General features: G+C 39.5%; 3 protein-coding genes across 4 annotated transcripts; 1 reads left to right on the plus strand and 2 right to left on the minus strand.

The window, feature by feature from the left end:
• Nucleotides 1-73: 73 nt before the first annotated feature.
• Nucleotides 74-5,145, minus strand: LOC134225899 (uncharacterized). 2 transcript variants are annotated; one of them, XM_062706330.1, is made up of 6 exons: nucleotides 5,043-5,145; nucleotides 4,832-4,993; nucleotides 4,419-4,764; nucleotides 1,718-1,768; nucleotides 524-1,658; nucleotides 74-455 (listed from the first exon to the last, which is right to left on the minus strand). In XM_062706330.1, the coding sequence occupies exons 2-6, from the start codon at nucleotides 4,846-4,848 to the stop codon at nucleotides 379-381; spliced, it is 1,626 nt and encodes a 541-aa protein (XP_062562314.1). In that variant the 5' UTR covers nucleotides 4,849-4,993; nucleotides 5,043-5,145; the 3' UTR covers nucleotides 74-378. The 2 variants fall into 2 exon arrangements, with proteins under 2 accessions (XP_062562314.1, XP_062562315.1); XM_062706331.1 differs by lacking the exon at nucleotides 5,043-5,145 and having other exon boundaries at nucleotides 4,832-5,028.
• A 525-nt stretch (nucleotides 5,146-5,670) lies between these two features.
• LOC134225900 (abasic site processing protein HMCES) lies at nucleotides 5,671-14,476 on the plus strand. Its single transcript, XM_062706332.1, has 2 exons — nucleotides 5,671-5,808; nucleotides 13,387-14,476. Exons 1-2 carry the CDS (start codon nucleotides 5,789-5,791, stop codon nucleotides 14,330-14,332), a joined length of 966 nt encoding a protein of 321 aa, XP_062562316.1. The 5' UTR covers nucleotides 5,671-5,788; the 3' UTR covers nucleotides 14,333-14,476.
• On the minus strand, nucleotides 14,374-15,466 carry LOC134225901 (translation machinery-associated protein 16 homolog). Its single transcript, XM_062706333.1, has 4 exons — nucleotides 15,208-15,466; nucleotides 15,025-15,107; nucleotides 14,822-14,962; nucleotides 14,374-14,694 (listed from the first exon to the last, which is right to left on the minus strand). The coding sequence occupies exons 1-4, from the start codon at nucleotides 15,208-15,210 to the stop codon at nucleotides 14,376-14,378; spliced, it is 546 nt and encodes a 181-aa protein (XP_062562317.1). The 5' UTR covers nucleotides 15,211-15,466; the 3' UTR covers nucleotides 14,374-14,375.
• Between the last annotated feature and the right edge of the window lie 459 nt (nucleotides 15,467-15,925).

A 15,925-nucleotide genomic window follows, 5' to 3' on the forward strand; every position in this document is an offset into this window, starting at 1 on the left:
AGTACTCGATTATTTTCGTCAAATTTGCTATAAGAATAAGATCACGCATTCAGAATAATTATAAAATGCAATGTTTTTAATGAACAATAGCTTTTGTTTATTACGTACATAAAATTCATCTCTCTGAAAAAGAAATAATAATAATAATCATATGTAAATGAAAACAGTTATGATACTTTATGTTTTAAACATAATATTATGTCTAAGATAATTCACAGAATTATTAAATTGTGGCTCCAAGCTCAAACAATAGTTAGCTTAATGTACCACTGTAAAATTCTAATGTTAGTTATGTCGAGAAACTCAAACTGTTATCCAGATATCTGGGAATTCACTTGTTCAGGGTTTTACATAATCTTAAATTAATCAATGAGAAGATTACATATCTTCCAGGGACGAAATCATTGGATGCGAGCAGAAGTAATCAGTCACGTAGTGTTTGATGAACCGCTGGTCTAGAATTAAAGTAAAAAAAAATAGTTTGAAGATTTTTATACTTTTCATACTATTTTAACACTCTTACCAGGATACTGATTTAGGAAAATAATATTATCGGCCACATGTTTAGCTAGTTTCTTAAACAGGAATCTATTGGAAATAAGACCATCGTTAAGTGGTTTCATTAATGCTTGTACTACCCATTTGGCGATCCGTTGTCGGCAGCTGGACACCAGTATTTCATTCAGCTCTATTGACGGACTATACGGACCCAGTTCATCCTCGTCGTCCTCGTACTCTCCAAACAAAATGATGAACCGGGCACGAATCCGTTCGTACCGTATGTAATTGTTATCGGCAATGTTACTTAATATATCTCGTAATTTCATCTTCTGCATGTGCAATTCGCATGGCCACAAACTTTTTCTGAGATCGATTTCCCCGAGGGTTTCCCTATCTTCACCCGGTTCATGCTTCGAGTACTCTTTAGGAGCCAACAAGCAACTTTGATTATTGTCGTAGTCGAACTTTGGAGATGGTGGCACTAGAATTTCTCGCTGTGGCTTTGCAAATTGTTGTCCAGCAGTTTTAAGATTCTTCAATGAATCAGGTTGGTCACTGGTGCTCGATGGTTCAAACTTTTCAATCTCATTGATAATAGCTTTGATTTGAACTTGATTCTCGCAAGATTCAAAAATGTTGCCGTCATCTCCTGTATCAAACATGGCTTCTAATTCTCGCATAATTTCGTCATCTTGTGCGGGATTGTTTACCAATTTGGGGACCTTGATTAGACCAGGTTGTGTGAAAGTTTGTACTTCTTTTTCATGATGTTGATAAACTTCCAAGATAGGTGCATTTTCTTGATTGATGGCAATTGGAAGTTCCTTAGGTCGCGATCTGGATCTCTCCCTGTGTGTACTCTTCCTGCGACGATTTCTTTTACATTCAAACTCTTGGCTAGAGATATGCATCTTACGCTCAAAATTACGAATTTTCTCATCAAGAGACATTGCAGGCACGTCTAGGAGTGGAAGATGATTGGTTTCGAGTGACTTTTCAGCGAAATTTATGTTTGTGTCATCGATTGGTTCTATGATTGAGTCCGTTTGAACTGACACGTGACTGCACTCTTTTTTTATTATCTTTGGTGTGAATTTCATGTTTATCAGACTTGGATGCAGCGTACAATCATTAGTTTCCTTTCGAATTTGTGAGATCTAAAACAATAAGTTATTAATCCCATTTATTCGAAAACTAAGAAACACTATTTTCTTACCAGTTGAAGGACGTATTTGCGGTACAATGACATTATCATGCAAGACTGCACCTGTAGAGATTACAACGTTACTATCAACATACATATATACATACTAGAGTGGGGCGCAGTTGTATGGAAAAAACGAAAACTTCATCCAATCAAGTGAGATCAAGGTTTTTCTGACTCGTTTTGTTTGGGACCCCAATCTACTCTGCAAAAAAATGGGCTGGATTGGTTGTGTCCTCGCTTTCCGCATCGCGTTTGAAATTTATATGGAGATTAGTATGGGAAAACGTATTTTTTTTGCATTTTTGCTACTATCGGCTTCAATTTATCGACAATCACGTCACATCAATGTGCCACTTAGTTTACGATGAACTGAATCATCTTGGAGTAAAAATGCAAAAATGTACGTTTTTTCATACTAATTTCCATACAAACTTTAAACGCGGGACTTTACCATCTGCGAATTGAGGTACCTGCTTAGGATACGGTTGGGTTTGACAGTGGGCTCTGTTAAACTTCTATAAAATGCTGCATGTATCCGCAAGTAGGCTCCGCCAAAGCGACCGTGTGCCGCTCAAAGCGCACAAGCCCAAGTCCTGGTGTTAGGTGGGACGCTCAACAGGCCTGACACGACGACCCTCCGACGAGACAGGAGGTTTTAGAAACAACCATTACGAACGACATAGAAGATAATACGACTCGATACAATCGGCAACGACCTAGGCGACGAATAAAGGATCACAATTGGAAGATTGGAACATGGAACTGCAAATCGCTAGGCTTCGCAGGTTGCGACAGGATAATCTACGATGAATTACATCCCCGCAATTTCGACGTCGTAGCGCTGCAGGAAATCTGCTGAACAGGACAGAAAGTGTGAAAAAGTGGACATCAAGCGGCTACCTTCTACCAAAGCTGTGGCACCACCAAAAAGCTGGGATCGGGCTTCATATTTTTGTCGGAGTCGTCCACCGCGGCAAAACATTGGGCGGCTACAAGACGGTAGACTAGCCCAAGACTATGGGCAGCAGCTGGAAGTGGCACTCCCAACGCAAGAGCAGCTAGGCCCAGCGTCTCTTGAAGATGGCTAGGAGTTTGTTTTGTCGGAGTCGTCCACCGCGGCTAAACATTGGGCGGCTACAAGACGGTAGACTAGCCCAAGACTACGCGCAGCAGCTGGAAGTGGCACTCCAAACGCAAGAGTAGCTAGGCCTAGCGTCTCTTGAAGATGGCTAGGAAATATTTGATCCGCCATTGGAAGCACCGCAACCGCTGCACTAGGCATGATGCCCACGGATCAGAGAAATGACTGGTATGTGAGTAGTTAGTTGTGGAGAGGAATGCAGTATGGGCGAGATTGCTGCAACACCGCACGAGGGCGAACGAGGCACGATACAAACGGGCGCGGAACAGATAAAACTCGATTTTTCGGAGGAAAAAGCGCCAGCAGGAAGATCGAGACCGTGAAGAGACGGAGCAACTGTACTGTAACGCACGAAAGTTCTATGAGAAGTTGAACCGTTCACGAAAATGCCAGGTGCACAGTCCGATATGTGTAAGGACATAACCGGGAATCTTCTTACGAACGAGCAATTCAAAGGTGCCGGCAGCACTACAAAGAGCACCTGAATGGCGATGTGGCGTCCCCCTGGCTGAAGGGCCTTCATATTGAAATTTGTCTACATTCTCCACTGCTTATCCGTCTACCACAAAGCTGGAGGGCCCTCCTTAGCCGTGCGGTAAGACGCGCGTCTACAAAGCAAGACCATGCTGAGGGTGGCTGGGTTCGATTCCCGGTGCCGGTCTAGGCAATTTTCGGATTGGAAATTGTCTCGTCTTCCCTGGGCATAAAAGTATCATCGTGTTAGCCTCATGATATACGAATGCAAAAATGGTACTTGGCTTAGAAACCTCGGAGTTAATAACTGTGGAAATGCTTAATGAACACTAAACTGCGAGGCGGCTCTGCCCCAGTGTGGGGATGTAATGCCAATAAGAAGAAGAAGAAGAAAGCTGGAGGAGCTGTTCGTGTTGATACGGCATATATCAGTATTCTGCCCAGTGCCCAGCTTAGTTTGTATATCAGAGCGCCGTTGCGCTACTAAAGCCTCATAATCAGCCAAATAGAAGTCATTTAAACTCCGTCATGCAGGACTAAGTATGTAATAAAAAACCCAGATCAATCCACCTAGCGTTGGTGGTGCCTTTCTCGCGCATAAAAAAAAATTAGAAAAACGCATAAGAGAGGTCGAAATAGCACTTCAGGGGGATAGATTTTACTTTTTCCATCAATTCATATGCATTTGCGGTCATTTGAATGCATTGCTGCAATCTTTGAAAAAAAAAAAATCGTTTTTAAAATAACTTTCCTAAGGGGGGGCCCTTGGCAGAAAACAATGTTTTTTCAATAACTTTGGAACGCAATGACCGATCGGGCCAATTTTCAATAGGAAACAACTAGACCGCAATCCGCGTCAACTGCAACATGTTGCTAGCAAATCGAATAATGCTAAGTACCAGAAAGTGTGTCTCACATTTTTGTACACACACACATACAGACATCACCACAATTCGTCGATCTGAGTTGATTGGTATATAACACTATGGGTCTCCGAGCCTTCTATCAAAATTTCGGTTTTGGAGTGATCCTATAGCCTTTACGTATATTTTGTATACGAGAAAGGCAAAAAATCATAACAAAAATGAAAATTACCGCTTTCATCTCGATGCTGGCGGCACATCGCTTCACATCTTCCGGTGAGAACGTTTGCTCCTCGTACGGTTCCACCGAGCCGCACCACACCTCGTAGTTATTCTCAAGCAGTTTTTCCAGGTAGGACAGGTATTGTAGCCGGACTTTCCCCGTCAGTCGATGAGCCGGCAGATCGATATTATCGATCGTCTCCAGCAACTCCACCGGATCGGCCAAATGTTCCTCGATTTTCGGTATTTTACACGAGGCATCATTCAAATACTCGTAAAATATATCCGACTTTCGATACAACTGGTCGTACGAGTCGTCTTCCTGTTCGGCGCAGTACTGTTTACTTTTCGTTCCCCTGCAAAGAATTTCGCCCGACTGCATTCGCATTTCTGTTGAATCTACTTGTATATCACAGAACTTACCACTTTTGCTTCGGCATATTACGTAGCCACTGAGATTTTTACCGAGTACACAAACTTTAATTAATAGTAACTGGGAAATTTTCAGACATAACAGCATTCAAATCACATCAGAACATCTTTTTTGTTGCTGCGGATGCAAAGACCGCAAAGACGGTTCTAATTCTATAAGAACAAAATTTGAATGTCATGTTGGGTCGAAGGATGTTTTTACCTGGTTATTTATCACAGCTTTTGTTTTGTTCAGATGATTCGCGTTCCATCGGCGAAGTCACGATAAACAAAATAAATGCAAATTATGCATAATTTTTCATAACGGCCTATGCAACAAAAGTAGAGAAAACAAGGTTACAACATGACAATTCCTCGCGACTCAAGTATTTAATTGCATCGATTTCACTGGTATTAGATCTTAAAATTATTTAATTCAATATTTTTACGAATCGACCAGGTATCTATATAGAATCTTCAATTTTCGGGATAAGCCTTCTCCATTTTCGGGCCGATTACAGGATTTTATCCCGAGCCGTCAAAGTGCGGCAGCCTGGGCTCGAACCATGGACGTCAGGGTGGGTATAGGTCGGAATGTAGACCACACGCCCTTCGACGCTTGATTACTCGGGGAGGTAACTGCGTATAAGAAGCACTGTTGGTGGAATAATCATTCGAAGATTCGTAAGGCGCCAGTTATGAATTTCGATAGACCAGTTCACTGAGTGTGCGAAAGATAATGAAATTATGAAGCATTTTACTTGATCAACTTTTTCTCAATGTTTACGTTTTGGATTACAGGGCCTTTTCAAATGTTAAGCGAGATATAAAATCGGTAAAATCCAGTTGGGTTGTAAATCAACTGTGGTAAACAAAAAAAATACGCGAATGCGCCAAACAGAAGTTCGTCATGCATATTTTTTGAAATAGTAATTATTTGTGCAGGCAGTGGATTGCATATATCGTAAAATGTGTGGAAGAACTTGTCTGTAAGTATTCGGGACATATTCCTATAGGGTATATTATATTATATATAATTCTATCCAGCTTTCCACGCTCGGTAATGGCGGCTTGTTGGTGTGTAAACATCAATCGGTCACTGTACCGTTTGACACTAGCTGGAGGAAAGCTCACTAGCGTTCCTGGGTGAGGGGAAGGGGAAAAAGGCCTTTTCGCCAGTGAATTTTCTTCCAGCTAGTGTCAAAAAGTACAGTGACCGATTGATTTTTATACACCGACAAGCCGCCATTACCGAGCGTGGAAAGCTGGATAGACGAATCCAAGTAAAAATAAGAAGAAGACACACGACGGTCAATGTAAATAAATACTAAGGTATGGAAATCCATACATTGTGTGCGTGCCTTTCGTGTATGGCGAAAAAGCTTTCACTATTACATTCGGACGAGCTACCATAAAAAGCCTTACAAATATGTACGTCACCATTTGCTGTTTACATTTTTCATCATCCACTAACACACTTGCATTAGGTCTTCTTCCTCACCTTCTATCTATTCTCATTGCACGACGGTGTTAACTTTGACAGATCCTACAGCACAGCATAGGAAGATCATTTTAAAATGCTTATAATAAATTCTAGACAAATTGTAATTTAAAACTGATTAATGTAGGGTACGGAAAAAGCTCTGAATTACATATTCGGAAGCTTATCTCAATTTTTTGAATATTTTCCAAAAATGTATCTATCATGCAGTTCGGAACTTTTTCCGTATCATACTTCAATCAGATTTTAATTACATTTTGTCTAGAATTTATTATAAGCATTTTAAAATGATCTTCCTATGCTGTGCTGTAGGATCTGTCAAAGTTAACACCAACACCGTCGTGTGTCTTCTTCTTATTTTTACTTGGATTCGCCTATTTAAATATTTTTTTTGCCTTTCTCGTACAACTAAGTTAATATCATTTCACTCCAAAATCGAACTTTTGATAGAACTCCCGGAGACCCATAGTGTTATATACCATTCGACTCAGCTCGATGAGCTGAACAAATGTCTGTCTGTCCGTGTGTGCGTGTGTGTGTGTGTATGTGTGTGCGTGTGTGTGTGCACAAAATGCCATAAAAACATTAGCCGGATTTTGACATAGAAACTCTTAATCGATTTTTTTGCAACAAGTTGCATCCGACAGAGACTAAAACGCTGTTGATCACTATTGAATTTCATAATAATTGCAAAAAATAGATAGTATTAAAATAGTGATGAGACATAGTCACATAGAACAATAATGTGTTATGAAAAATGCCTTGCATCTATGAATATTTTATCCGTGGCTTCCCATTAAGAGTTTCATCGTACTATAAAGATGCTCGTGTTGCACGCATTTAGGCGTAAGTATGCTCTTCGTTCAGTTTCATAGTACTATGTACATAGTACTAAATTGTCCGAAAGTCAAAATTCGAACATAGGAAATCCGAGAAACTTTTGGCAGCGCCATCTGTCGTCTACTAGTGTATATTTTCTATCATAACATTAGACGGTGTAACTGTTTTGCCTTGTACATCATCGAGGTGTAAGCGTAAAGGCTACATTTATTACCTTTTTACGCGAGAAAGGCGCCATCACCGCTAGGTGGGTTAATCTAGGTTTTTTTGTACATAATAGAAAGAATTCGCGAAGTCGAAGCAAATTCTGCTCCTCCCCTTCTATGGGAAATCCCATTGCTATCTGTCAGAGTTTGAGTAAAACATGGCCGCCATCCCCTCCTCTCTGTTGCTCTACAGTAAAAACCCATAAAGAACTGTCATTGTTTGTGTGAAGAATTTTGCTTCGACTTCGCGAATAATGGAACGTACACACGGTCAAGCAGTTGGACCAACATTGACTCCACCTCTCGTTTATTCAAACATCCATCAAGTTTTACCAACACCGGCACGAACAATCAATTTATTCGACCAACAATATCACACACGAACGACCGAAGCGCCAACTTGAGCACCAACCATCAAAAAATATATGGGGGTTTGTGCAACTTCACTACAAATGCTCAAACATGTTCGGCAAACCTTGACTCCACCCCCGACAACTCAAACCAAAATCAAACCGTTTTAATTTTTTCCAACCGAGCCGCCAACTGTCAAATGGTTGGTCGAACAACTTCACACACGTTCAAACAAAGCAGCAACCGAAGCGTTTTCTTGGGGGCGGAGTCAATGTTCGTCAAACTGCTTGACTGGTGTGTACGTTGCATAATGCTGTCCAATGAGCAGCTCGAAGTTGCTCCCGTCCTGCTTGTTCTTTTTTGTCAACAAATGGGCATGAGCAGGACGGGGAGAAACTTCGAGCTACTTCAAGCTCTCATTGGACAGCACTAATATGTTGTTTTTTTTTATAGAGCAAGCACGGAAGAAAAAAGTACCCCCTATTGAGTATTTTTAAACTTTTGAGTTATTTTTTCTCTTCTCTTTCATCCACTCTTTCTTTTGTTGTCAAAAACAAAAGAGTAAAACAATCCAACCACCCCAATTATTGAACCAATTTTGAGTTTTATTACCTGAGGTCAAATTGAGTGAATTAAACTTACATTTGGGTGAATAAATTTTCCGTTGGGTCCTTTTTTAAAGGCTCCCCCAGACCTAAGCGATTTCATCGCCGCGACGGCGACAACTAGTCGCCGCGATTCTATCGTTGGGTCGCTGCAGGCAATGTTCAATTTACGCTTCCATACCAACGGCGACAGAATCGCTGTCGCCAAGCGATTGAATCGCGTCGCGACTGTCGCGTCGCGTGTGTTTGGGGGAACCTTAACATGTCCCATGGGTCCCATGGGAAAACTGTCAAAACGCACGCAAACGTATCAATTGTGTTTGGCCCATTACTCAATTTTGGCTTCCCGTACGGATGTTCGAGGTTGGGTGAATTAAACTCACTATTGCGTAGTTTATTTCTTCCGTGAGGGTAAACGGAAATCTCCAACAGACACATGAGGAGGTTAAGGCTCGATGCCCACGTAGCGTCATTTCAACGCAGAGTGCACGTGGCGTCAAAAAGACGCAGGTGTGCACCGGGAAAAAGCGGTAACGCAGCGTCACGTTATTTTAACGCTGCGTGCACGTGGCGTTGAAAAACCGTTTTAACGCTGCGTGCACACGGCGTTAACGCTACGTGGCGTTTTTTCAAGCTGCGTTCACGCAAGGTACCCAGCGTCAAATGTATATAAGTCATGCACACGTATTAGGGCCGATGTCCACGGCGGTTTTTTACGCTGCGTGGACGCGGCGTGCACGCAGCTTGAAAAAACGCTACTTCATTATTATGGCAGAATTTGATATTTTATAGAGTGTTGCTCATAAAAAAGGTATTCAATGCTCAGTTCTCGCAAGCCTTGCTACTTTTAGTGGTGAACAAAGTCGGCTTAAAGGTTCTTTATTCTAAGTGATAGCAATATGGTCTAACAACATCAACCACGTGGGCAGTACAAATTTAGCATGGAAAGCGATGTGTCGATAGTAGTAGTCATATGCGTAGAAATCCGCAAACAATCGTTATATTTCTCGGCATAAATGTCCCTTTAAACTATTTTCATGAATAAGGACGCAAATTATATTTCCGATCTAAAACTTTAAATGAAGTCATTGGAATAGAGAACCCCTAATAGTCTAGTGATGAAATCTTTTTAGATTATCTACTCGTGCAGTGTGCAGTGCAGTGCAAGGTACCCAGCGTCAAATGTAGTCGTGCACACGTTTACGTGTGCATTACTCCATTTGATGCTGGGTACCTTGCGTGAAACGTCCACTGCGTCTTTTTAACTCCGTGTGCTGTGCACGCAGAGTTGAAAAGACGCTACGTGGGCATCGAGCCTAAAGTGATATTTCAATAATTATCGAATAACCCTGCTCGCAGAGCAAGATACTTTTGACAGATATCGAATCATTTTACATCGATGTCTTATTGGAATTGCTGGGTAGCACCAGCCATTTTTATGATTGAATTTTTTGCTGATTTTCGAACTGTCACTTTTAAGTTTAATTCTCCAAATGAGACAGACCTTAGGCTTTGGTCCGATTCGTGAATCAAATTAAACTTAAAAGTGACAGTTCGGGAATTATGAATACCCCGCTCATAAGAATGGCTTGTGCTACCCAGCAAAACCAACAAAACATCTATGAGGCCGTACACTAATTACGTAAGCAATTTTTCTGGGTTTTTCAACGCTCCCGCCCCCCATGTATGATTTTTCCCATACAAATCATTTTTTTATTTATATGGAGTAAGAAAATGACAGACCCCTTTGCCCCCATAAGTGCTTACGTATTAGTGTATCAAAAATGATTCAATATCTGTCAAAATTATTCTTGCTCTGGCAGCAGGGTTATTTGAAAATTTTTGAACTGTCATTTTTTAGCTTAATTGAGGGGGTTAGAAGCAGTGGGGTGTAAGTGACATTTTGGTCAAAATTGAGTTGACTACAGCAAACAATTCTTTGGTTCTTGTGCTTTGCGGCAATATGTTGATATAGTTTGGACGATGTTTAAAAAATATGAGAAAAATCACAGAAAACTAGTAATTATTTGAACTTTCATACGATTTGTATGAAGCAAACTAACTTTTTGTCACTTACACCCCTTTGCGTTTGACTCCCTCAATTTGATTTTAATTCGCGAATCGGACCAAAGCCTTAGGACAGATAATAGGGGCAATATTATTATACAAGGCAATATGATCCACCCTCAATTTGAGCTTATTGACAAGTTATTGTCAAAGCTATATGATCTTTAAGAGAATGCTCCACATATGCCTCAACGTGAAAACTGCAATAAAATTCAATTCAAACATGAAAATACACTTGAAAATGTAAATTTTCGCTGCACATGCAGAATTATTATAAGATTTGAAGTTTATAAATAAGGTTTTGATACAAAACTGATTAAAATACAGGTCAAAAATGCATCACAATCAAAAGATCTATTATAATTTAATATTGTGCACACATGTTTGTACTGATACAAAACTAAATTTATCATAAAATTTGTTTTTGCCTTTCTCGTACAACAAAGTTGTACCGAAAGGCTATCATTTCACTCCGAAAACGAACTTTTTATAGAAGCCTCTGAGACCCACAGTATTATATACCAATCGACTCAGCTCGACGGATACAAGTTCAAATTTTAGTCGCCGAATATTATCTATTACGAATAAATTACAATACCGCATTACTGCGATCGGGACAGAAAAAAAACAACTTAATTCAAATAATTCAATAATTCAAATTATATAGTTCGATTCTATTTTCTTAATAACTTTCAAACGCAATGGTCGATCGTTATGAAATTCAATAAAGATCGACAAGGCTTTATCCCTTGTCGAATGCAACTTGTTGCGAGAAAATCGGTTAAGAATTACTATATGAAAAAGTGGCTAATGTTTTTCGGTTTTCGTGTGCACACACATACACACGGACAGACAGATATTTGTTCAGCTCGACGAGCTGAGTCGATTGGTATATAACATCATGGGTCTCCGAGACTTCTATAAAAAGTTCGATTTTGGAGTGAAATGATAGCCTTTCGGTACAACTTTGTTGTACGAGAAAGGCAAAAATGATCATAGGCCAATTGAAATGTGTATGTGCAAATGTTGAAGTGTGGCAAATCAATTCGGTCCGCTGTTGTGCGGCTGATTAATGTCATTTTGTATGGAGTACTTTAAATTGTTGTAGGAATATCATATTCATCCATATTACGACAATTTTTGCCTTTCTCGTACAACGAAGTTGAGCCGAAAGGCTATCATTTCACTCCTAAAGCGAACTTTTTATAGAAGCATCTGAGACCCATAGTGTTATATACCAATCGACTCAGCTCGACAAACTGAGCACATGTCTGTCTGTCCGTGTGTATGTGTGTGCACAAAAGCTATAAAAAAACATTAGACAACTTTTCGTATAGTAATCCTTCAGGGGACTGAAGAGAAGGCTAATACGCCTACCCACTATTCATTCAATATGGTGTACAATGTTTTTGTTTTAATTTTGTTTAATTCATGTTAACAAAACTTCGGAAGTATCGACGAGCTATTTTTCGACATAAAGAAGCCATACAAACACAAAAGACTCGATGTACCTCAACTAATTGCAAGTTTTCGCCAGGAGAAGTTAATTTCCGATAATTGGCACTAACTGCGTACGAACCAATCACCCAAAATGAGCGCTGCATTCGGGTATCCAGTTTTCCGCGAGCGGTAATGGCCGCCAGCTTGCCTGCGGGTCAGTCTCTGATATGACGTTTGTGGAGGTCAACTGCACCCACCGCTCCGAGCATTCTGACCAATGTTGCATATAAGAAGGTGCTGATTCAGTGAATTCAAGCCTTCTTATATACCACATTGATCAAAATGCTCGAATGGTGGGTGCAGTTGACCTCCAGAAATGTCAAATCAGAGACTAACCCGCAGGCAAACTGGCGGCCATTACCGCTCGCGGAAAACTGGATACTACCCAGAAACAGGGTACCAAAAACAGAAGTACCAAAAACGATGTTGGGTAGAGTGCCATTGTACCGCGGATGACAGGCGTTTCACCCTCCTGTAATCCTTAACCGATTCTCTCGCAACAAGTTTTATTCGACAGGGGACAAAGCCTTGTTGATCACTATTGAATTTGATAACGATCGGTCGTTGCGTTTAAAAGTAATCACGCAGAGAAATGTTTTTTAATCTCAATAATATTATGTATAAAAACAACAAACATAATTATTGTTCCCCGGCTAATAATTTTATTTGTTGAATTCAACAAAAAATCAGATTTGATTGTTGTTTCTACAATGTTCCAAAACAGCACACAAAATAAAAATTGTTGAATTTACAATATATTTTTTTGTTTGCACAAAAAATATTTTTAATTCAAAAAGAAAAATTTTTGCTTTCAACAATATTTTTCTTAAATTCAAAAAATTAATAAATATTATAATCAAAAATTTACTTTCAATGTTATATAAAATTTCTTGTGATTATCAATTATTTTATTTTTGGTTAGGCTTCGTGTGGAAAATAAAATCACAATAATTATATTTGTATTTTTTTCAAATATTTACTCCACAAACTAGTTACACTGGATTGCAGTAGAAACAACAATAAAAATTTTTGAATTAAATATATTTTAGTTTAGATTTGAAAAATAAAATATTTGGGTTTAAAAAAATATTTCAATAATTTTATTTTTTAGTTCAAAAAGGTAGATTTTCTCTGCGTGAAGAAAATGGTACATCGGACCATATAAACCCCATATAAGGTTGGTGTCTTAACTAAATGCGAGAAAGGCACCACCAACGCTAGGTGGATTAATCTGGCTTTTTTTCCCCAAATAACCTTTTGGATGGGTGCCCCATATACTGTCCCAAATGGTGGCCCATATTGCCCCGTATCGTCGGGAAAACACATGGAAATTAATTCATTTTTAAAAGTGCATTCCAACAATTTCTAAACGCATTTTTCATCATTCATCGGCGTTATATGAAAGGTAACACTCCCCATATGAAAGGTAACAAACACCCCCACCCACAGAAAAGTATTATTTCATCTCTGTTTAGTCATTATCTTATATTTTTCTAGGACACTTGAGCCGAAAGAGATTCGATGCTGTTGCAAATATCGAAAACAATCGCATAGCAACCTCAAAATACCGGAATATCGCAATGAGTTCAACTGCGGTCGAAAGTACCAGCCATCGCACAACATCGCCCCGACAGACATCACACCGGTTCTGGTATCCGCGGCTCACTTCGACGAGGCCAAAGAGAGCTCGGAGCGCATTATTGTGCCGATGATGTGGAGCATGGTACCCCGTTGGCACAAGGGTGACTATCGCAAACATGGTCTAACGACCAATAATTGTCGGTTGGAGAATTTGGCAGTATCCAAGTTGTACGGCCCACCGCTCGCAGCGGGTCACCGATGTGTGATTCTATGTGAAGGTTTCTACGAATGGCAAACGACCACCAAAGAACTCAAAGCATCCGAACGACCCGCTTTCTACATTCACATGCCCCAGAATGACGGTGTAAAAATGGAAGACAGGTCCACGTGGGATTTGGAAAAAGAGGCAATCAATCTCCTAAAAATGGCTGGCCTTTTCGACGTTTGGGAGGACGAGAACGGCGACAAGCTTTATAACTACACCTTGATTACATTCGAATCGAATAAGAAGTTCTCGGCTATTCATCACCGCATCCCAGCAATATTGGAAACGGATGAAGAAGTTGAAGCATGGTTGGATTTTCGAAAGGTGGGCGCTACTCGAGCGTTGAACATGCTAAAACCAAGCGAAACGATCAAATGGTACGGTGTGTCAAACTTGGTCAACAACTCAAGAAACAAATCGGATCAATGTAATAAACCGATTGGAAGTGAGCCTCATCCTATTTCGAAGGGATCCACTGATCTTAAAAACAAGATTATGCAATCCTGGCTGATTGTGAAGAAGAGAAACAAAGATGAAGACGAACCAAGCGAGGAAAAGGATAAAGACTTAAAGAAACTTAAATTGGAGAATAATTAATTTTATAAGGACGTCTTTCGTTACCTGACAAAAGCCATTAATTTCAATTTGTTACCATATTTTCGTTTGTACTCGAATCATTGACATGTTTCCTGTTCAACTGAAGCTGTTTCCGAGAAATAAAATGCATCTTTAAATGCTGTATCGATTGGGCATTTCCATCCCATTGTTGAAACTTCTTGAACTCCAATAAATTACAAAGATCCGGTAGTTCCAATCCTCCTGCGTTGAAGTTTTCCTGTTCCTTTTCAAGGGTCATTTTGATGGATGCCTCTCGGGATGCATGTTGGTTGTTTCGCTGTTTATTGATTGATTGGACTAGTTTAATTTGTTCTAGCTCCTCGTCGAATCTTGAAAGATATCTGCAAATATAAAACACAGTAAATTGTAAATTGTCCGAGCTGTGGACGGATTTTACAATCTAATCTACAATCCTTTTCGAGCTCCAATGTTATGATACGCAGGATAGGAAGATGTTGAATTACAAACCTGTTTATCAGTTCTTCAAATTCTTGACTGGTAAGAGCTTCTGAACGATTTTCCAACTGTTCTGCAAACCAACCCAACTTTTTTCCCACAATGTTCGCTTTCACAGCGTGGCCCATTTTCTTTTTTTCACGATTGTTTATTCTAGAAAAAGGAAACGGCATGAAATTTTAAACATGAAACTGGTATAGGTCACCGTTAAATACTTTTTCATTTTCCTTGCTAGCGCCAACGTTTTTCTACTTTGCGGATGCTTACATTTGGCAAGCTCTTTTTGTATGTTTTTCGGCTGTTGAGGAATTAAAATTTCAGTTTGAAATTTAGTTCAGTAACTACTTATAAGCTATAAGTAAATATCCAGTATAATTATGTAGTTTGAAAATATTTACCATTATATGAATTGCAGAATATCCGAATATTTCAATCGAAGACAAAGCAGACTGACGCTGAGAATATAATTCCAGGAATATGGCAATTACTGACTTATTTAAAACTTCATAAATTGACAATTATTTGAGGAAACACCGGAAAGTATTATTTACATCAATATTTTATTTAAATAATCCAAAAATTTCTTGAATAAAGTTTAGAAGAAAACAAACGTAAAAAACATAACACCAACACGTGCTTTTGACGTTTCTGCACAACTGTGGGAAAAATCTGCTACACAGAAAAAATAAAGAACCTAAAAAAAAAGTTTAAAGAACTCAACTTTGAGTACGAAGTTCAAATTTTTAACTCAATATTAGGTAGTTTTCTCACTCTCATGAATGATAATTATAAACAAAGAGAGCTGCAGCATGCATCGACCCAACGTACACGGAAGAAATAAACTACCCAATAGTGAGTTTAATTCACCCAACCTCGAACATCCGTACGGGAAGCCAAAATTGAGTAAGTAGGGTCGAAGTAGTTTGCCTTTACTCCCATGTTAAAAAGTACCCAACGGAAAATTTATTTACCCAAATGTAAGTTTAATTCACTCAATCTCGACCTCAGGTAATAAAATTGAAAATTGGCTTCCCGTATTGAACTGGCGTCGTTGGATTGTTTGGCTCTTTTGTTTTTGACAACAAAAGAAAGAGTGATGAAAGAGAAGAGAAAAAA

This window comes from Armigeres subalbatus, chromosome 3, assembly GCF_024139115.2.
Source record: "Armigeres subalbatus isolate Guangzhou_Male chromosome 3, GZ_Asu_2, whole genome shotgun sequence".
NCBI classification, from domain to species: domain Eukaryota; kingdom Metazoa; phylum Arthropoda; class Insecta; order Diptera; family Culicidae; genus Armigeres; species Armigeres subalbatus.